This window comes from Drosophila subpulchrella, unplaced genomic scaffold, assembly GCF_014743375.2.
Source record: "Drosophila subpulchrella strain 33 F10 #4 breed RU33 unplaced genomic scaffold, RU_Dsub_v1.1 Primary Assembly Seq354, whole genome shotgun sequence".
In the NCBI taxonomy this organism is placed as follows: domain Eukaryota; kingdom Metazoa; phylum Arthropoda; class Insecta; order Diptera; family Drosophilidae; genus Drosophila; species Drosophila subpulchrella.
Window position 1 is genome coordinate 4,313,453 of NW_023665577.1, and position 22,096 is coordinate 4,335,548.

The 22,096-nt window shown below is 39.6% G+C and overlaps 5 protein-coding genes across 5 annotated transcripts in view; 4 read left to right on the forward strand and 1 right to left on the reverse strand.

Annotated features, from left to right (window-relative positions):
- Positions 1-2,938, reverse strand: part of LOC119559829 (chromatin-remodeling ATPase INO80) — a 38,922-nt gene extending 35,984 nt beyond the window's left edge. Inside the window, exons 1-3 of the mRNA XM_037872922.1 lie at positions 2,563-2,938; positions 2,313-2,506; positions 54-2,230 (exon numbers count right to left, since the gene is read on the reverse strand). Of these exons, the coding sequence (XP_037728850.1) occupies positions 54-2,230; positions 2,313-2,506; positions 2,563-2,842 (2,651 nt within the window). The 5' untranslated portion in view covers positions 2,843-2,938. The remainder of the gene's footprint in view (positions 1-53; positions 2,231-2,312; positions 2,507-2,562) is intronic.
- Positions 2,939-3,399: 461 nt separating this feature from the next.
- Positions 3,400-6,791, forward strand: LOC119560649 (aprataxin-like protein). The gene is given in 5 exon segments (XM_037874206.1): positions 3,400-3,648; positions 3,730-3,955; positions 4,402-4,570; positions 4,616-4,919; positions 4,976-6,791. Coding segments are annotated over 5 exon segments (2,202 nt in total). The 5' UTR covers positions 3,400-3,495; the 3' UTR covers positions 6,326-6,791.
- A 203-nt stretch (positions 6,792-6,994) lies between these two features.
- Positions 6,995-9,361, forward strand: LOC119560912 (aprataxin-like protein). The gene is made up of 3 exons (XM_037874613.1): positions 6,995-7,217; positions 7,284-7,515; positions 7,776-9,361. Exons 1-3 carry the CDS (start codon positions 7,065-7,067, stop codon positions 8,726-8,728), a joined length of 1,338 nt encoding a protein of 445 aa, XP_037730541.1. The 5' UTR covers positions 6,995-7,064; the 3' UTR covers positions 8,729-9,361.
- A 2,830-nt stretch (positions 9,362-12,191) lies between these two features.
- On the forward strand, positions 12,192-13,995 carry LOC119560838 (putative serine protease K12H4.7). Its single transcript, XM_037874489.1, has 7 exons — positions 12,192-12,401; positions 12,461-12,642; positions 12,703-12,944; positions 12,992-13,223; positions 13,279-13,457; positions 13,513-13,824; positions 13,882-13,995. The coding sequence occupies exons 1-7, from the start codon at positions 12,192-12,194 to the stop codon at positions 13,983-13,985; spliced, it is 1,461 nt and encodes a 486-aa protein (XP_037730417.1). The 3' UTR covers positions 13,986-13,995.
- Positions 13,996-16,824: 2,829 nt separating this feature from the next.
- LOC119560122 (IDLSRF-like peptide) overlaps positions 16,825-22,096 on the forward strand; it is a 42,523-nt gene continuing 37,251 nt past the window's right edge. The window contains exons 1-2 of the mRNA XM_037873472.1: positions 16,825-16,884; positions 19,879-20,571. Coding sequence (XP_037729400.1) covers positions 20,412-20,571 — 160 coding nt within the window. The 5' untranslated portion in view covers positions 16,825-16,884; positions 19,879-20,411. The remainder of the gene's footprint in view (positions 16,885-19,878; positions 20,572-22,096) is intronic.

Genomic DNA, 22,096 nt, shown 5'->3' on the forward strand with positions numbered 1-22,096 from the left:
AATTTAAGATAAATATTAAAACATGGGAAAACATTCAAATCAAATCTACCTACCGGTTGTAGAGCAAGTGCTTCCGACTGGGCAACATTCTGTGTATAAGCCCCTCGTCGTGAATCAATCTGGGAATCGTATACTCCGCGCATCGCATGAAGAAGGGGCTCTTTGCGTCTCTTCTTTCAAACAGCTCAGGATGATTGCACACCTTTCGGAATTGCATTACCAAATTCATCAGATTTGAAGCTGAAGAGGACGAGGAAGTAGTAGTATTTCCACTGGCCAGGTGCAGGAGATCCTCAATCCGGATCTTTTGCTTTAGAGCGCGGTAGAGCAACTTCTGCCGAATAGTTAAAGGGCAGTACACCATGATCTCGATCTTATCCGACAGCTCGTTTTCCACATCTTTTTTTATCCTCCGCAACATAAATGGTTTAAGGATCATGTGAAGTCTGGATATTTGTTTCTCATCAATTCCCGTTTTGTTTTCAGCATGCGATTCGATATCCTTGGAGAACCACTCGTTAAACTCATCATGGGAATCAAACAACGTTGGCATAATGAAGTGCAGCAGCGCCCATAGCTCTGCCATGCTGTTCTGGATGGGAGTGCCACTGAGGAGCAATCGATTTCTACAGCTGAAGCCCAATAGTAACTTCCACCGCTGCGACGCGGCGCTTTTAATGGCCTGTGCCTCATCCAAAACCATGTACTGCCACTTGATCCTGTTGAAATACTTGTAGTCGCTAACCACTAGCTGGTAAGAGGTGATTACCACGTGGAAGCTGGCGTCGCGAGTGTGCAGGTGCTTATTGTCCCAAAATTGACGCAGTACCTTTCGCTCTCCAGGTGAACCCCAATATGGTACCACCTTAAAATCGGGCACGAACCTGGACATCTCCTGCTGCCAGTTGTGCAGTGTTGATGCGGGTGAGATAACCAAAAAGGGCCCCCACACTCCGTAGTGCTCGGCGACATGGCAAAGAAATGCTATTGATTGGACTGTCTTGCCCAAACCCATTTCGTCTGCCAAGATGCCGCTGATTCCCTGATCGTAGATGTTCGCTAACCAGGTCATGCCCTTGATTTGGTAGCCCTTGAGAGTTCCCTTAAACATCTTGGGCTGGGGTAGATCCTTCATCTCCGGGCGGGGTTGTGGCTTGATATCCTCATCACCTTCCAGTTCCTTTTCCTTTTCCTCTTTCTCTTTCTCCTCCTTCTTTACAAACACGTCGAATGCCCTGGTTTTGTCCAGATCCCTCTGCATGGCTGCCTCGGCGTGCTCCTGAGCCAGCAGCTTCATCTCCCCTGGGTCATAGTCATCTTGAACCGCCAACCTGGCGTTGGTCTCCTCATCCAGCTGGCTAAGAATGCGCAGCTGATCCTCTTCGGTACCCTGGCCCAGTTTCTTGGACATGAAGTGGGCATACAGTTCGGTTTGGGTGATAAGAAAATTTAGCTTACGCTGCTGTCGCTTCACCTCTATAAGCTCAACGTCCTGTTTCCGCTGCTCCTCCGCCTCACGCTCTTGCTTGCGCCGCTGATCTCGCTCCACGCGCTCGTACCGCTTCCAATAGGCGAGCATTTCCCTGGTGAGTCGCTTGGCCCGCCACACCGTTTCCTTCATTATCCTTTGTGAGTTGATAGCACGCTGTCGTACCACCTTAGCACACATGCCAGCCACACGCTTGCAATTGGCCAGCATCTCCTTGTGGTTATTACTCTTGATGCGCTGCAGTCTGCCCGATTCCTTTTTGGACATAATCTGCCAGATGCGACGACGTCGAGCGGCCAAAGCTGCTGGATTCTTCCGCTTTCGTCGGACTTTAGTCACTTGTCCCTCGGCGCCACCCACCACGTCCACTTCCTCTTCAATCTCCTCTTCCTCCGGGTAATCCAGAGCCAAGCTAGCAAGCTCCCTTTTATAATCCACCTCGCCACCATCCTCGTCTTCGTCTTCGTTGGTGGGCAGCGTGTCACCGAACGAGTATTTGCCCAGCTCTGACGGAGGCACCTCACCGGATTCTGGTGATCCCATGATGTCCCGCTTCTTGCGACCCCTCCTTCGCTGTTTGGGTGGCTTGGGTCCAGCTTGAGCTTCGGCCAAACGGGCCATGAGAATCTCCTGCTTTGTCCGGCGACGCCTCTTGCGCACTCCGGCAGTCGCCTGCTGGCGCTCGGCAAAGACGTCGTGGTTGGACAGTAAACCGGCGCCATAGTAGGCATACTGGGCATTCTGAAAGGGATCAAAGTGGATTGTAGCATGATTTGTATTTTGGTTTAGAAAACTCCTTATCCCAAGATTCCCCATCACTCACTGTGGCTTTTTTGTAGTAGTTCTTTCGCTGGCGCTGTTCCCGGATGTGCTCCCTCAGCAGCTGCTGCACATACTCATCCTCGGTGATGGTGGGATCATCGCTTTCCGTGTCGCTCAGTAGGAGATCGTAGAGCCACTCCCGATCACTGGTCAGGTCGTTGAAGTTATAAAGCTGGGCCTTGACACTTTGACGCTCTGAAAAGCGGTGGATTTTTAGGAGGGATTCCTGCCTAGTCCTGAAACCTACACACCTTCCTTGCTGCCCAGCAAACGGTTCTTCCTCTTATTGGACTGCCTCATCCTGACGACGCCCACGGTGGAGGAGTCGTCAGATTCCAGGGCATCCTGCTCTCTCTTGACCACCTGCTCCTCGTCACTTTCCTCGTTGCTGCTCAGTGGTTTCCGCAGGGCTTTCTTGGCCATGTCCATGAAGGGTCGCATGTTGAGGGCTGCCTCCAAGCGCTGGATGTGCAGCGGCTCTGCCATGGGACGGGGGCGTGCCTGGGGCGGCACCACGGGCTTGGCTTCCATGCTGACGGCGATTTCAGTCAGCTTTCGGGCACAATTATCACGTAATTTCGCTATTTATTCGGCATGCGAGGCGTCGAGGTAAACAAAAGTGTGACCGCAGTGGGGTCGGCGAAAAATACCAGATACTAATATCAAGAAACATCCCCGTTTTTACAGTGGGTGTTGTTTGTCGAGTATGAATAAAAATATAAGATTTAAATTTTACAAAAAGAACTAAGCGGTCGCATTTAGGCATACAAAATTCCCAAACCTTTTCTAATATTTTAAACCAACTAATAAGTTATAATTTATTTAAATTCAAAAACAGATTTTGAATACAAGAAATTTTTCCAAGTTTTATTTAATTTATTTTATTTGTATTTATAATTTTATAAAATTAACATTAAGAATGCAGCATAAAAAGTTTTCAAACAAGGTAATTATACAAACTGCGCCAGTTGTTGAACTGCCCTCGAAGTCACAGGTATTTTGTTCAGTGCGTTCGCAAGCCAAAATACTGAAAATAAGTTCCATCTCTACCTGACCCTATCGTTTTCCAACACTACTACTACAGCTGTTAGCGTTTGTTTTGTTTGTTTTTTTTTAATCTGCTTGATAAAATACACATTTATTTGGTTAGAATAAGAGATAATTTTAAAGAGCATTCATTTGCTATGTCTTGGTCAAATGGGCTGGTCAAGGAAATCTTAAAACCCGAAAGCTTGATCATTTCATCAGAAATCGGCGTTGTTATAGCAGACAAGTTTCCCAAGGCGAAACATCACTATTTGGTAATCCCATTAGCCGATATTCCCAGCATATTTCATGTGAGTAACAAGGAAAAGCCCCACAAAAACCCACTTATGGCACAAATAATAATAATAGTAAATAATAATTGTGTCTTTCAGTTGAATAGGAGCCACCTGCCGCTCTTAGAGGAGCTCCATCTTTTGGCCAGAAACGTTGTTGAGGTGAAAGGCGTCCGCTGGGAGGATTTCAAGGTTGGTTTCCACGCGGAACCGAGCATGCAAAGGCTCCACTTGCATGTCATCTCCAGAGATTTCGTATCACCAAGTCTAAAGACCAAGAAACATTGGAACTCCTTCAACACCGATCTATTTGTGCCCTACAAAAGTAAGATATTACGAACCGAAAGAGTAGTTGGAATAAGATTTAATGTGGTCACATGGTTTTTAATTGCCCAAAAAAAGATTTTCTAAATTAAAATGCAGTATTAGTAACATTTTAACTTGAAGTAGAACCTATCGTTAATATTTTCTGATAAGGATTCAGTTTTTAGAACACTCTTGTCTTGAAATATTTTATGTATTTCAAGACTAATGTTATATTTCGTATCTTTTTGTTAAACACTCTTAAAGTTCTCGAATCTTTAAAAATGGATACTAGAGAATTTGCATATGTGTACATATTTTTAGATATAATTATCTTATTTTGTGGATAAATATTTTCGGTAACTTCACCCGATTAACATTTTGTAAAATATTTTTTGTTTGCATGATTTTATTCATCTATAAAATTCTTATCAATTATCTATGTATGATAAAATCATTTTTTTTTAGAACTGTGCTCTGAGCTGGAAAAGGAGAATAGTATTTCGCGACTGCCGAAATCGCTGAAAGACGAACTACTGGCCAAGCCTCTGATCTGTAACCAGTGCGAATTTATTGCGAAAAATTTGCCAACACTCAAGGAACATCTGTCTGAGCACCTCCAAGATTTTACTGGCAAGCGAACAAAAAATACTAACTAGAGAACCAGTTCCTCCCGATAGAGGAACCGAGAAGAGTCAACTGGAAATCTGATCCAGTTGCCAGCACTACCGGCTGATTTTAGGCAGATGAGTCAGAGCTTTTCCTGTTTAAATTTCGGTGATTTACACAATTGTTAAGGAGGCTAGTCCAATAAAATGGAGCAGGATGAGAAAGCATATTTTCGGGATGAGCTAAAGCGCAAGCTTAATGATAAGAGAAACTTTCTCATCGAAAGTGATCTGGCGGTGGTGATCAAGGCGGATTACCCCAAATCCCAATATCATTTTCGGGTGGTGGCTAAGGAAGAGTTACGAGATGTAACTAAGGTTGGTCTGTGGATATAATTTTGGTTTCATTGTTAATTCTTCGACTCTATTATCAGTTAACTGAAGAACAGCTGCCCCTGCTGGATCACATGATGGAGCTGGCCAATCAAATAATCGAAAAGCAGGACCACCTGGAGTCGCGTAACTTTCGCATAGGTTTCAAAGTCCACACGTTCTGGAACCGTCTGAATCTGCACGTGATTTCTGACGACTTTTATTCCATGGCCATGAAACGTCCGCGCCATTGGAATAGCTTTAACACAGAACTTTTTATGCCCTTTCAAATGGTCCATATGATGCTCAGCGTACAGGGCTCCATTGAGCCCATGTCGGAAGAGAGGTACAAGGAGCTGCAAATGAAGATGCCCTTGCGGTGCAATCAGTGCGATTTTGAAACCAATTTGCTGCTGGAGCTGAAGGCTCACCTATTTCATCATTGGAACCACAAAGAAGGCGAGCGTGAGCACAAGAAAAAACTAGACAAAATAACTCAAATGATAGACGAGGCGAAGCTGGATGCGGCGGTGAAACCAGCTGAGCCATCTGAACTGTCTACCCAAAGTCAGCCATTAGCTGAAAATACCCAGATTCCCATTCAAAACTCAAGGAATCCCTTCCGAACTCCACAGCAACAGCAGGCTCAGCAGCAGGCAGATAATGGATATGCCCCCGTAAACGTAAACGGACCACCGGTAAACATGATGAATCAGCAGAACCCCAACAATCCTTTCCGAAACACTCCGCCTCTCAATATCCAATCGCTGAATCCGCCGCAAGTCAATAGATTTAATTATCGACCATCCGTTTACATGCCTCGCGGCCCCATGTCACATCAAGGACCTCGGGCTAATTGGAATGGTCCTCGTTTTCCACCTAATCAACAGCAAAACAACTTCAGGCCTCCGGGATTCCAAGCGCCGCCTCAAATGAACCAGCAGGGCCCTCCGCCTTATCCAAATCAGGCATTTGTCGGCGGCGGAGCTGGACCAAGTGGTCAACAAAATGGAGCAAGACCCAAATGGATTCCACAAAATCCCCCATACCAAAACCAACAGAATCCGAACCAACAGTTTCGGCAGAACTACAATCCTCAGCAGTCAAATCAGAATCCAAATCAGCAAATTCGCCCATATTTAAATCAACAGAATCGTCAAAATCCTCGTCAACCAAATCAACAACCGCGTCCAAATATGAATCCCAATCAAGTGAATCCTCAAAACACTACTAATCAAAATCGCCAGAATAATAATCACCAAAACCGCCAGAATAATTATCAGCAGAACAAGAACAAAAACAAAAACCCAGCAAACCAAAAAAACCAGCAGCAATCTGTTGGAAATCTTCAGAGTCAAGGAGCTCAGGCTCCACCACCTTCAAATAATTCCAAGCCAGCTGAGACTTCCTAGGATCCCTTATCCTATTGAATCAACGGATTTAAACAGCCCATTTTTACTATAACAAACTATTTAAAAATGGTTAATACACACTTAAAATAGGTTAGCCAGGAAAGCAGATCCCTTCTTTAATTGGCATCACCGCTCATTTCTTCAAAGCTTTACAAGTATGTTATGTCTGTTAGCATTTTAAAATCATATATTGAAATTTCCTCTTTTTAAAGAAATGAGAATTGAAATGCAATAGAATATTTTATATTGACGTACCAGGAATAATGGCTGGTTGGTTATACATATACCATATTTAGCATGACAAACGATAATCTTACTTTGCTACCAAAAAATTGTGTGAAAGACTTTGAAAAAACTGATTTTATGAAATATAACTGTTATTTCGACAAAATTCAAACTGTAAACATATTTATATTCTGCATTAAAATGTTTATTTAATAAACTCGCATTTAAAACACAACCCAAATTCCTTTTGTTTTTATTAAATATTAATGCAGGAAATTAGCTATCATATTTAATCAGAGCTAGGGCAAGAAAAAAGTTGTTTGCCCAAGAATAAACTAATATTTTTTTCAGTGCGCGCAATTAAGAAAAATATCGAAACAAAGTTCCATCTCTAGCCCGAATTTTCTGTTTTCCAACACTGACTTTGTCGCCAGCTGTTTGTATTATTGTTGATAGTGAATTTGTATTCAATGCTTGACTTTTACTGCAAATCAAAAAAAGGGAAGACTGTGACATGTCGTGGCAATATGGATTAATTAGGGACTTGAAAAATCCGGAATGCTGGATAATATCATCGAAATTCGGCGTAGTATTGGCTGACAAGTATCCCAAGGCGAAGCATCACTATCTGGTACTTCCGTTGGCCAATATCCCCAGCATATTCCATGTGAGTAACAATGTTAGGATTACAATAGCCTCTATATACATACATGTGTTGAATCGAATCTTTCAGTTGGACCGCTGCCATCTGCCGCTCTTGAATGAGCTTTATCTTCTGGCTCGGAAGGTTGTAGAAGTGGAGGCTGGAGGAGTGCCCTGGGAAGACTTCCAGGTTGGATTCCACGCGGAACCCAGCTTGCACAGGCTCCATTTGCATGTCATCTCTAGGGATTTCGTATCACCATGTATGAGGACCAAGAAACACTGGAACAGCCACACCACCGAACTTTTTGTGCCATTCGAAAGTAAGACTATCTTCTTCGATATATTTTCATATTTCTTTTACGCGTAAAACCGGTGTCTGAGCCGTAACAGTCCTTTATTATGTCGAACCCATCTTTTGTTTTCTAAAAAATTTTAAACTCTTTTTTTTAGAGGTTTTAAAAATTATTCAAACTTTTCCAAAAATAATAGTTCAGCACTGCATTTAAAAAAATGTAGTTGTCCTGATTTGATTTAATCCCATACATTATAATCAAATTTTTCAATTGATTGTCTCTTTTAGAACTCTGCGATCAGTTGGAAAAAGAGGACTGCTTCTCGCGTCTGCCTAAATCGGTGGTAGAAAACCTGTTGTCCAAGCCGTTGATTTGCAACCAGTGCGAATTTGAACCCGAATCACTGCTTGACTTGAAGACCCACCTCTTTTATCACTGGCATACTAAAAAAAAGGAGCGTGAGGAACAGAAAATTTTGGATAAGATAGCTAAAATGTCGTTATATAACAATCCGCCTCTTAAAAACCAAGCAAAGAAGCCACGAGGTCATAAGCCACGGGGTCCTAGGCAACGAAACGGACCCAGGGATCCATCGAATAGTGCCAGCTTTCTGGAGAAAGGCAATGGATTCCAAGAAGAATCTTCGCAAAAGCCAAATCAGTCTTCGGTCGGTGACAAGGTTGAACCTAGTGCTCAGCCAACTGAATCGAGCTTCCAAAGTACAAACCAACAACTACATCAAAACTCTAATCTTCAGCACTCAAATCAGAATTCAAATCAACAACATCACGCCTATTTCAATAAGCAGAAAGGGCAGATTTCTTATGAACAGCACCCGAGTACGAAAAAACCTCAACAATCGAAATTCAAGCTTCAGCAGCCAAATCAAAATATGCATCCCGATCAAGTAAATCCCCAAAAGATTAATCAGTTTAAATACCAGAATCGCCGAAACACCAACCAATATAACAAACAGAATGGACTGAATCCTTATCAACATGAGATGAGTGCTCAGAACCCCCAACAAACGAGCTGTAATCAGGCAAACAAGAGGTCAAATCTAGTGCATGACGAAAGCACCACTTTTAGAAATTTTAAAACTTCTAATCATAAGAGCAAAAGTAAGAACAAAAATCCAGCAATCAAAAAGAATCATCCGAAATCTTCTGACAATCTTCAGAAACATGAGTCTGACGTTCCACCACCTCCAAGCGTTTCCAAACCATCCGACACCTCTTAAGATCATTTATAGCATGAAATCAATTTTGGAAGGATTTTAACAGGACGTTTTTCGCAATTCATAAAATGGTAAAACCCAAATTAAACAAAACATGAAAAATAGTGTAATTAAAAAATGTTTATTTTAATATGGAGAGCTTAGAAGTAATTTTATCAATGTTGAAAATGAACTTAACTGACTGGATATAATCCTTAGTTCGCTTACAATTTTAAACGCACTCGTTAGAATTTGAACCATTACATTATTAGTTTCTGTAAGCTTGACCTTAAGAATTACTAGAAGCTCCCCAATGCAGATATCGTTTTAATTTTACTTGGAAAAAAAGTTTAACTTTGCCACCCACCTGCACAATTAGAGTGCTCTGGCCAACTGGAAAAATACGAAGCCACGGCTAATTAAGCAGCCACCGAGGAGCACCAGCAGCGCTGCTCATTCCCCAGAGCCATTGGAACACTTATTAAATTATAATTCTGAATTTGAAAAGTGGACAAAGTTTGTCGGATAACCAGTTCCCATGGGAGAGGGATAACTTTCAGTTTAATTATCGATTTAAAGTTGCTGTGAAATGAACCTTAAAATGTGAAATGTACTCCCTCCTAAGTTGGATGTTATGCTAATAAATGGCCAGGAAACTTAAAAATGTGACTTTTAAATAAATAGTACATACATAATAATAAGTAACAAGTTTTTAAAAATTGTAGAAATATTTCTTAAAGGTTTTACAGTTTTGCTTCGTTAAACTACCCATAGTTATTACTCCCACCCCCTAAAGACTGTTCCATTTTTCGAAATGACAGTGTCTCTTAACAATTTATGCATTAATTAGTTAATTTACAGAAAATGTTATGCTTCTGGCCCATTTACCATTAATTTTACACTTTACAAGGCGGAATATAAGCTCAGAAGAGACAAAGCCACTTGCTGGCTGGAATTCTAGGAGCTGTTCCATGAAGCCAAGCTAATCCACATCGCATCATAAACAAAATTCAAGGCAACAGCCCTGAGCTAGACACGGTCCTCGTGTGTCTGTTAAAGTAATTTAAATTCACCTCGACTTTTTTTAGTGTGTCACAGTGTCAAGGTGTTCGAAAGCTGGCACTCAAGCCACAGCCCCATCGATATGCTTCGGGGGTGAACTTGCCTCTACTTTCGGGCTCAACTTTCTGTGAGCAATCAACAGCTCCATTAAAGCTATCTCTCCGAACCTTGCCACCTGTTATAGTTCGAGCAACAGGAGGCCATTCATAAAGGACGTTACTTTAGAGCCTGAGAGCATAATAAAGCTCTCAAGGAGGACTGCCTGCGATTTTCACTCCATTTGAGTCCTTTTTTCAAGCGCATGCTCGCAGGCAAAAGCTTTTCACTTCTGAGAAAGGATTAGAGGGGTAAAAACAAGTCTATATATAAAGGGGGGAGTTTAGGCATTCAGTTATATTGCCTGCTAAATGATCTGTAGATCTAACAAGGTGTCAACAACATGTGAAGCTTTTTAACGCCAAAACAGGAAAAGTAAAAACAATTGTTTGCATCACTAAGATTAAAAAATGCAAATTTGAGTAAGAACTAAAAATTTAAATAGCAAGCCGTTAAAATAAACAGGTTTTTTTTTAAATTATTTTATCAACAAAGAAAAACGTATAATTCTTATAATAACCATAGTACCGTTTATATATTTTAATTAAAAATACAATTTTTAGACATTACATTTTAAGACTTAATACTTCTCCATCAAAATTTCAGTTGTAAGGGCTTTGACCTTTAAAAAAGTTTAAAAAAGTTTTCGGGAAAATGATATATTGGTAATACACACGTATTTAAAGAATATGCCCTGTTGGCCCTTTAATTGAATAACTTTTTGTGTCCCTCAAAGAGCAATTTTAAATTCTTTTTCTGACAACCAAAAATAACACAAAAATGCATTCCTTTATAAATATTCATAAAAGAGCAGAATGCCCCCATATTGGATGGAGAATGGGACTGCGGCTTTTGAGCACATATGGAATGTTGCCATGCACGTAAAATGTTATTTATATGCTGATGATTTTTGCGATCCGATTGCTGGTACATTTTTCTGCTCCGTGGATTGGTCTCATGGTGGATAATCCTTTTCTCAGTCATTACGCCCGACCAACAGGGTAGTAAAAGCAACTGGGGTAAATAAGAGGCTCAACATCAATTGCACGATTTAACCAATTTGCAATTTCTGCCTGGGAAAGAGTAGACGAAGAATAACAACAACGACGAAGTCAACGGCGACAAAGAGCCTCAATAATAATAACTTTTCATAGCGCCCCCATTGATGTTAAGAGCCCCCTAGTGAATGGGATGGTTATACCGGAATGTTTGGTATGTCAAGTTACCCACAATTCTGCGAAATGGATAGAAAATAAATTTAATTAGATAAAATATTTAAAAAAAACAATTTATACATAAAAATATAAAAATAATAATATACAAAATATATACTAAATATTTAAAATAAGAGAAGTTGTAAAAACCATAAATATTGAAAAAATCGTGTGAGTTCGCACTCCTATTTAAAGCTACAAAATATTATAAATCGTATAAAAAAATAAAAAAAATTACTACATACATTTTACTGAACTTTAGGGTGTAGTAAGAACCATTTTCTGAACTTTAATGGGTAAAGACAATAATGTAAATACAATGTACCAAGGAATTTTCCATTTCACCCTGGATGTTGCATGTTAAAGGAGTTCTGCTCGTAAGTTTTCCCAGTCTGACTTTCGCTTCCGCAATCCTTTAGCTGCGAATGCACAGGACACGCGCTGACACGGCGGGAGTCCTGCATTGCTGAGCTGCTCCTGCGTCGCGCGCCATTGTCCTGGCTGTGGGGCGTATGAGTAATATGCCAATTACATATTTTGTGCATTCTCCTGTTGCTTGTTGGCCCAGCTGCTTATATTTTTATGTTCTCCTTTTTTTCCGTGTCATCGCAGTATAAATATTTCTACATGTTTCTTTTTCCCATGTCGCCTGCACTTTCCTATCTTTGTGGGGGTTTATTTGAGTGGGTGTTTGTTTATACTTCTTTAGCCACGTTGCGTACACGAGGTGTTTGCTGGAAGCGGCTTTGAGCAGGATAAACTTGGCTAAGTCGCCAGACAATTTAGAATAGGTACAAGTAGTAAAATTTTTAAAGCTTCTTAAATTTGACTGAGACTGCTGGCGTGGCTATGAATATATAATCAAAATCTTTAGGTGGAGTATGAAAAATACATGCCATAAATATGCATCCTGCTCGCAGTTAGTTTTACAACGAATTCGTTTAATTCTAGAGTTTTATCAGTTCATGCATCAATATTTTGCATTTGGCCTAGTGAACAATTATGCATATGCATCTTTATTAAATTATTCTATGGTACTTCGCATAGGGGTATACCGTTTCCATATAAACATTGTCATTACCTACATTTTTTTAATTGAATGTTGGATACTCAACATGAAGTGGCTTAATTTCGGTGTGCTTATAATTCTTTGGCTGCCAAGTCTTTTGGCGACCTATAATCCATATAAACAAAGCTTAGTACTTCTAAAGCAAGAACCCATTTCAGGTTCTTATACGAAAAACGAAGAAGCCTATGTTGAAGAACTTTGGATTGACCAAAAAATTGACCATTTTGATGAACCCAACAATCAAACTTGGAAAATGGTAACACCTTATAGTAGTACCTATAATTTTCTAAATAATGCAATTATAATATTTGTTAGCGTTATTTTCGCAATGCCAAGTATCACAAGCCTCAAGGACCCATCTACATTTTTGTGGGAGGTGAGTGGACCATCAGTCCAGGATTAATGAGCACTGGTTTAACTCATGATATGGCTGTGGAAAACTCTGGAATGCTTTTCTACACCGAACATCGCTATTATGGACTAAGTTTACCCTTTGGGTGAGTTAAATTATAATAAATGAAAGCGGAAATTCTTAATCTAAGTTTTTAAAATTATAGAAAAGAGAGTTTTCAAGCAGATCACCTCAAGCAACTAAATCTCCATCAATCATTAGCTGACTTGGCTCACTTTATACGCCACCAAAAGTCGGAAAACCCTGAAATGCAAGACTCCAAAGTCATTTTGGTGGGTGGTTCTTATTCGGGCAGCTTGGTGGCCTGGATGACTCAACTGTATCCGAATTTAATAGCTGCCAGTTGGGCTTCTAGCGCTCCATTATTGGCCAAGGCAGATTTTTATGGTGAGACGATTGGTGTACCGAAATCATCTCTAACATTTTATTTTTAGAATATATGGAAGTGGTCACGCGGTCTATTGAATTAAGCTATGGTGGAAATTGTTCAATGCGCATTGAAAAGGGTTTAAAATACTTGGTAAAATTATTTGATGATAATCAGATTCAGGATGTACTTTATAAATTCAATGGCTGCAAGGATTACAATCCAGAGGATGCTTTAGATAGGGCAGCTTTTTTTAATGGTCTAGGCAACTATTTTGCTTTGGTGGTGCAGAGTTATAGGTGAGTGTACTTTGCTTACCAATGAGTACCTATTATAATTTATATTATTTTCCAGTGCTTATATACCACGTCTTTGTGAAACTATAATGTCCTTGGACTCCAATGATGAGGTGGCATTTTTAAAATTCTTGGAACTACTTTATTCAGAGGGCAGGCGCTCCAGTGATTGCCAGGACTTTGGCTACTCGTCCATGCTAGAACTTTTCATCGAGGATACAGATCAAAGTACCGAAAGTAAGTAAGCAAAACCGCACAAACTTATTCTGTTAAAAAATGTTGTTTGTCTTAGCTCGTGCATGGTTCTACCAAACTTGCAATGAATTTGGCTGGTACACTACCACAAAATCGAAGTTCACCTCGTCCGAAACCTTTGCCAATCAGGTGCCCTTGTCCTACTTCGAAACACTTTGCCAGGATGCGTTTGGCGCGGAGCAGACTGCTCAGAAACTGGCCGACGGCGTTGAGCAGACGAATAGCAAATTCGGCGGATACGGGTTCAATCAGAGTGAGCGTTATGCTCAGGTAATCTTCACGCATGGCCAGCTGGATCCGTGGGGTGTTTTGGGCCGGCAGACGGGCCAACAGGCTATTGTCCTGACGGGTGAGTCCTTGGCAAATGATTGAGAGACCCCGCTTAGTTTCGTGCCACGTGCCACAGGCTACTCGCATGTGGAGGATTTGGCCAGCATCCGTGTAACGGACAGCGTGCAGATGAATCTGACCAAGCTGCGTGTGATGTCCTTTCTGCGAAGCCACCTATGAATCATCCCGGCTCCAGCCTCTGATCCCGATCCAGTTCCACAGCCACTCGAATGAATTATTGAATAAACAAGTGCGTCGTGTGATGAGCCCATTTGAAAATGTCGAGGGATCAGCTCTGGTCCTTGGGTCCTCTTGTCCTTTGGCAAACAGGGACAAATTGAGTGATGCTCGGACACTAAGTGATATGTCTGGCCTGTTGGGGTGTGCAAACAATTTTCTCGAATGCGGCTTTCTTGTTGATTAGGAAATTGCACTTGTCCTTTGGCCTGTGCACTTCCCCCACGTTTGTTTGTTTTGGCTTGATTGGTAGATTAAGGGCTCCATTGAGTGGACACCTACGCCGCCACTTGGGCGATATTTGTGGATACTTTGACTTCACCTGCAATAAAATGTGAGTTACGAAACCACATTTTCTTTAGCAGCTTATCGAAATATTCTTTCATTTCGGCTTAAAAAATAGGGAAAATCCGTATCAATAATGATTTCTGCAATGTTTAAATATATGGTTTTTAATGCTTCTACCAATAAAAACATACTCTTGTAGGATTCATTTGTGTGAAATAAAAATAAGTTAATGCCTTTTAGCAGCTTATTGAAATATTTTTTCATTTTCGGCTAAAAAAATATAGGAAATCATTATCAATAATGATTTCTGTAACGCTGAAATATATGGATTAAATTGTTACTACCAAAAAAGCATTCTTTTTTGGATTCATTTGTGGGTAATAAAAATAAGTTAAGACCCTATGATACTTGATAGTGACTGGATTTATTTTGAGAACTCATAGCAACCCAAATATGATTTATTATGAATATTTTCAGAGCTTATAAATAACAGTTCCCCGTTTCTGGTCATAAAATAAGTCTCTGTTAGGAACCCTTTGTGCAAATAGTCATAAAATGTTGCCTGGTTTTGAACCCTTTTTTGCTGTATTTTTATCTATTTTTCATTTTTTGTTCAATAAATCATTAATATAAGCAGTCGTCTTGCAAAGGAGCTCTAACATAAATTATTTAAAAGATTTTATAGTAGTCATAATTGACCAACGAAGGCAGCGAATATTAAGTTCTTGTTTATATACTTGGGTAGGAAAATTATTTTCAGTGTAAGCTGTCTAACTTATTTTTAAGCTAAGCAAGCAAACTCATTAATCCTAATAATATATTTTTTTAAATATAAAAAAATTTGTAAAATTAGTAATCCAAATAGGTTTTAAGTATTTCGAATTTAAAATTCATCAACCTAATCAAGGGTTCACAAACACAAGTTATTTACGGCATTTACCCAATTAAGAAATAGCGAATGTCGCAGCAGGAACGCAGTATCTCTGTTTATTATCCGCCCTCGGAAAAGCTTTTGCCTGTCGCTTTTCCCATTTGAGTGCAACGCCAACGCTGCGAGGACATCGTCGAATCAGCGTCACCTGCTGGTCTGCGTGGGCGCCCAGGAAAGTCGCCCGGTTGGCACCACAAACTATTGGATACATTCGCAGGGAGCAGGGGATCCATGGGGATAATAGTACATGGGTAGTACAATGGGTGGTTGCGTGGGCCGAAGAAATGAGGCGGGCCGGCTTTCTCTCTCTCTTGACGGCTCTCTTTCACTCCACATTTGTTATTTACATTTGTCCCACTGTTGCTTGGCCATTTCTCGATCGGTTTGGGCCATGTTTCATTGCTAAAACCACGGCCATGCGGATGCTGCTCGGTTCTGTTCGGGCTAATTAATATTTGTTGCTTCATTTATTGGCTGAGTAACGAGTAGACGAGTTTCAGCTTGGCTAGCCTTAAGTGGTGAAAGGATTATCAAGGTTGAAGAGTTGAAGCTCTAGAAGATATACGACCTTGGATTAAATTACTTGAGCCAGTACTACTTTATTTCACTAAAGTTTATCATACCTCGGGGTTTTCGTGAGGGTTTCCCTTTTTTTATGCCAAAAGTTTGGGTAGGTTTTGGCAACTAGTTAAAGTTTCATTTTGAAGGCGACTTGAAATATGAACATCTTTTTTTGGAAACTACAGGAGAAGTAATTTTTGTATATGATAAAAAATCTTCTTTATGTTCTTACTAAGGCAGTATGTCAAATAAAATATGAAACATTAGTAGTTTAAAAGCTCTGTTATAATATATTATTATTGTAAGAATTTGACTAGTGCATTAAATATAAGTTATAACTTTTAGCAGTGGTATAAATTACGATCACATAATGCCAAAATTGAAAGAAATAACAAATTTTTGTATTGGAAAACAAAAAATAAAACATTAATGGCTTACAAATGTTCTTGTATTTTTGCAAAATTAGTATCCAGATATCTATATCTGTTTTTATTTAACTAAAATAATATTGTCAACTTTACCCGTTAAATTTTAAATATATATCACATATATAATTAATCTGTAAGTGAAAAACTTATTTATTTAGATGTTCACAAGAACCATTGAATACTTCATAATAACCCAAGATTTCAGGGAACTGAAACATAATCCGGCCCATTCAATTAGACTAAGGTATCAATTTCGAGGGGGTCCCGGGCCCCCGGAAAAACAGAACCGCTCCTGGCCAGCAGCCAAAACCCATCAACGAAACCAACGAAATATGGCCCAGAGCAGGTGCTCGAGCCCTGCGAGTGACATTGAGAGCACGGCAAAGAGCGAATGCCGCGGGGAAAACTCAACCGCAGAAGGGAAACGCAGGAGAGAGAGGCAAGCGGTTTTCCACTCATCCGGGAAATTCACTCGACGAGGACGTCGTGCGTAGGCGGCCACGAAGCTCAGAATGAGTGTCCGGAAAAGTGCTTAAAAGACGAACCCAATCCGCTCAACGCTTCAGTCGAGTTTGAAACTTACACTCAAGCGGAGTTGTAAATAGTGGTTCGAGTTGTTGGCTCGTACTCAAACGTACTGTAACACCCTTATGCACCTAAGAAAATCCCTTAAGAAAACATAAGAAAAACATATACTAAATTACAATTTAAGTGAGGAAAAGGATATCCAACTGACGCGTGTGCTATTACATGACTTGTGACTCGAATCCGTTTTAAATTGTGTGAAAAACTGTTAAAGAAACCCCGAACCCAAACCCGAAAACTCAAAAAAAAAATCCCAAGAAATTTGAGTTGGAAAGGAAAAATCTGTGTGTGCGGAAAATTGCTTCTTTACGGCTCCGCTCTGTTGCTCTTCATTACCTCTACGCTATACTTGCCAACCAGCAGTCCTCTTATTTTTTCGGATTTCTTTTTTATATATATATTTTTTTTTTTGAAGCCTAGGCCTCGTTAGTCTTGTCCCGCTTCCATGATTCACGTTGCGTATACGCCGTGTGGCGTCTGGTGGTTTGGGTGTGCGGGTATGCGGCTGTGTGTGCGACTGTCGGTGGTGTGCTTTGAATAACAACACGCAGTTGTTGATTGTTCCCAACTTCCTTGGGCCTTCTGGTTGCCGGGCTGAGTCCCCCTTTGTCCTCTCACCCCCCTTTCTGGCTTCCCTGGCTGCTGTTAAATTATGCATTAAGAACCCCGCACAATGGAGAAAATAAATGCAAAGAAAAGGAAATGGTTTAAAAATACTGGCTGCGAAAATTGCTGGCACATTTCTGTTTGGGTGTCCACAGTAAATTATGCAAATTAATGTTTGTTTGTGATTTGGTCGCTCTTCTCTTGGTGTTTCGCTTTAGGCCAAGGTGGGCAGGAATATGTTTAGATTTAGCGTTTTCTTAAGTTTTTCTGGCCTCGCTGGCATTTATTCATGTTTGTGGAAATTTAGTGCAGTAATAAATGTATCTTTTTGGCCCCAGAAGCAAAAAGCTAATTCTATCGGCAACTGTACATATTTTAAGGTTGTACTAGAAGATTTAATGGCTATATATTTTTATGTTTTCCGATATCTTTAGATCTTTTATTCTTTTCCATCCTAACAAAAAAATTGTATATTAACTTTCTGCTTTCTTGGTTAAATTTTAATTTAAATAATTTTGTATTGTAATTTATATTTGCTGATCGGATGAACATTGTTTCTATTATACTTAAAAAATGGGAACCTACTCATCGTTTTTTAAAATTCCATTAGTATAGATTTATTATTTTATTTTCTTCAAATTAAAAATGTTTAATTAAAGTAATACAATATTTTACTACGTAAAATTACGAATATTTTTGAGTTTTAAAGGGAGAGATAAATACATTTTTCCATGAAATTTTATTTCACTAGGCTTACCCAAGCACAGTTTGTAATACCCAATGTAAGCTTATCAATAAATCGTTTTCTATAGTATTTTTCTACCAATTTTAAAAATGCTTTTTCACACTTAACTTGATGCTCCTTTCACCTCTTACCTCCGTCGACTCTCATTCGGGCAATTTGAGCCGAATTATTTGGCCACATTTTGGCGCCTTGGCCATAACTCACTTTACTTTCGCCCGCTTCTCTCTTTCAGTCCACTTCCTGTGGCCTCTTCTATTTGTCTGTGAGTCTCTGGTGGCTTATATTTACTATTTGGAGCCAAATGTTCCCCGATTCAACCAGGAAATTGTCCCAGTATTTGTGCGTATTTTCGGGCCAACTGTCGCCGTCTGCTTTTTTGGATGTTTATTAAATTGGCGAAGGCAAGGAAGATGTTTCATTTTCAGTCTATTAAAGAATTTTATGTCCTTCATTTTTGTTTTTATTTCTTTTGCCGGTGGACTGAGTGTAGTTTATGTCTCCCTGGGAATTGTGACAAGACTTTACGGCTTAATTCTCTGGCGGCAGATGAGCAGTCAAAAAACTCCAACTTCTCGACTGTGAAAATTTTCGCTGGCCTTTTTGAGAAGCATAAAATTAAAGTCAATCTAAACTTTATAGTTTGGCTTAGCCAAAACTTTTATATTGCGTTGAGCAGAGCTGTAATTTTGACACCAAACTTATCACTCAGCCGGGCTGTTCTCAGTGGAATTACTAATTTTCGTAAATATTTGGTTCATTATTCAATGCCCAAGGCTGTTCTGAGAACTGGCGAGCTGCAGACTACAGCTGTGGAAAAGGGCTAATTAAAAACCCCGGTCTGATGGACACTTTTCCATTCTGTCTTTAACTTTTCCCTTTTCAAATTTCGGGGCCAAGGTTTTCGGTTGACGAATAGAAAGGGTGTATTTTGTCGTGTGTCCACTTTTGATTGCCCCAAAAAGTATACCAGAAAGTTTCAACACTTTTTCACTTCTTCAACTTTCGCTTACACAAAGAAAAGAGCAAAAACGGAAGGGTTAACTGGGCTATAATTAAAGGTTGGTCTATGTCTGGCCCTTTTTTTTGGTGCTTTCCATTTTTGTGCGGCGTATGTGTTTTGGGTGCTCGAGAGAGTCATTAAGGGTCGCTCGAGTGTGCGAGTGCTAGAAATCCATCTGAAAATTATACGAAAGGGGCTGTTCAACTTTCTATCGTGTGGTGGACTTTCACTTGCCCTGCTCCCGAAAATAAAGCAACCCAGGGAATTCCAGCAACAGAAAGTTAAAGTTCGTTAAGCTGATTAGGTGACTGGGTCTCAAGTTGCTCTGCCAAGTAAATTGCCTCCTGGAGACAGCTGCGGATAATCCGCCGCACAATCGGTGTCAACTTCTTGAGGTCTCTGTTAAGGATTTTCATGGCACATTAAAATTATGTTGCCCAGAAAACCTCCTTACAATATGGGCATTCTGGGAAAATTTTAGTATTATACGACAACATACCCAATTCTATTGTAAATTAGAAAAATAACTTTGTAATAATATTTATAAAAATAAGAAAGCATTTATCTCAGCTTTAATAAATTCCAAACAAAATTTTCAAAAGGTCACAGTTGGAATTTCTTAGCTTAGTCAATTTAAAATTCGTTTATAAGCTTCACACTAACTCTTTGTACTTTCTTTCCTCTCGTTGCAGTGTAGAAAAATGTAAAAAGTCGACTAAAAACATATATCTATATACACACATATAAATATTTGTTTGCCTGCAAAATTATTTTCAACTTTAATTTCAACGAAACGAAAATACAAACAAACAAACAAAATCGAAAAACAACCAAACGGGTTAAAGCTTGCATGTAGACCTTAGAACCACGTAGAAAACGACAAGGAAACTATTAAGAAACGAAATAAACTAAAAATTAAATAGGGAATCGGGAAGAAGTTGCAGCTAATTTCTGGTTCGTATAACTCCATTAGAAGGCGATTAGCATATTGAAGGACGAAGGATAAGGCGGGAAAACCCGCTGCAGTGGCTGAAGTGCCAACGATAATTCAATCAAAGGGCAGGAAAAGTTGCCCGGGAAACTGCTTCTGGTAGAGAAAACTAGAAAACTTCATCAAAACACTCGGATAAAGTGGAAAACGTGTGCGTGCGCGTGTGAAAAACTTTTAGCATCAGGCCGAGGGGTTTAATTTCGATACTTTACAAGTTCCGCCGGCCAGCTGGAAATGTCCATCTCCATGGACCATCATCGTCATCGCCATCACCTCAGCATGTGGCCGACATTCGCCGTCTGTCTGCTCCTTTTGCAGGCCACCACCAGCACCATGGCCATCGATTTGAGCCGTCTGTATGGACACATGGCCAATCCCATCGTGAAGCGGAGCGGTAAGTAATCGAACGCAACTCCCTCTTCCTTATATCGGTAGCTCATTAGGGGCGCACCTGGCGTATACGCAATTTGGGGTGGACCTTTCCATTTTTTTTTAGGTTTTTGTTTGAGCCAACTTCCATTCACAGATTGGCCTTCCTTTTGGGGCTCTGCACCATTTTTCTTTTCAGGTTTTTCTCTTAGTTTCCCCAGCACCAGTTTATTTATTGCACCACTCAGGCTTTAATTCCAATAAATAAATATACTCTCCATAGCATTTTATTTCTTTTTATTTCTTTTAATTTAATTTTGTTTTTTTTTATATTTTCACTATTGCAGCTTGGCAGGTGAGCTGCATAATTAATGTGCAAGTTCTTTTTATTTATGTTTTTTTCCTTTTCCATTTTATTCCATTTTCCTCTTTGCACTTTTACGGATTTTCCATTTGCGTGTTTATCGTGGCCACCGATGAAAATCTTTGGCTTTTCGCTTAAAGTTTATGTAAATGGCATTTTAAGGCAGTTGGAAATTTTTTAATTGCATTATCCATGCTGGTTTTCCCGCTCTTTTTTTCGTGATGGAATTTTCACGGTTTTTTTCCAATACCTTTTATATTATTTAATTAACGCCCGTAGGCCAACGTTGATTTGTGGCATTTGGAGTATGTCAGAAATGATTCCAGTTATAATTAAATTATTCATTTGATGTATGCATTGCGAGCCCTCTAACCAAATGGGTAATTAACTCAAGCCAGGACCATAAATTGGCGAACAAGTGTTTGGCCAACTTAATTTGCGGCATTATGGCCATGGGCCACGAATATAGACTTCAATTAGTCAGTTCCTCAATTAGTCATTAATTAACGGCTGTCGCACAGCCAGTTCATGAATACATTAGCATATATACTAAACATAATTATTATATTATACTAATTTTTTTTGACGCTCTATTAAACGCTTAATGCCGATTTGCCCGGTCAACCGATATTAATAGTAAAATTTAAATTTATAGAATTTCCGCATTCCGTGCATCCGACATTTTGACAGCTTTATGCATTTACCTGATGGGGGAAACCTATTTCCTCGATTCCCTTTACCCACCGTTTCGGTAATTGCACTTTAGAAAGACTCACAAAAAATCCATTTACACCGCTTGAGGAATCACAAACCTGTCAACCGCAAAGTGGCAACGATTTCCATGAAAATATCAAGGTTTTACTTGGAAAAATGCAGCAAGAAATGCCAAAAAAAGAATATTAAAAAAAGGCGGCTTACAAAAATATGAATAAATCACTAAAATAATTGAATAGTAACCTTTACCCAAATAAAATTTTATAAAATGAATAGACTAATACATTCAAAGATCAAACAACTCTAGCGTATTATAAAATATTACAAAACCAATTTAAGACATTTAATGGTCTATATCTATATCCTATGTTTTTTTCTTAACACACTTCAACAATCTTAAGTAGGAAAATACAATTCTAGAAACTTTAGCTGAGATAAACCTTAACCAATTTGTAGCAATTTCCTCTTTGCA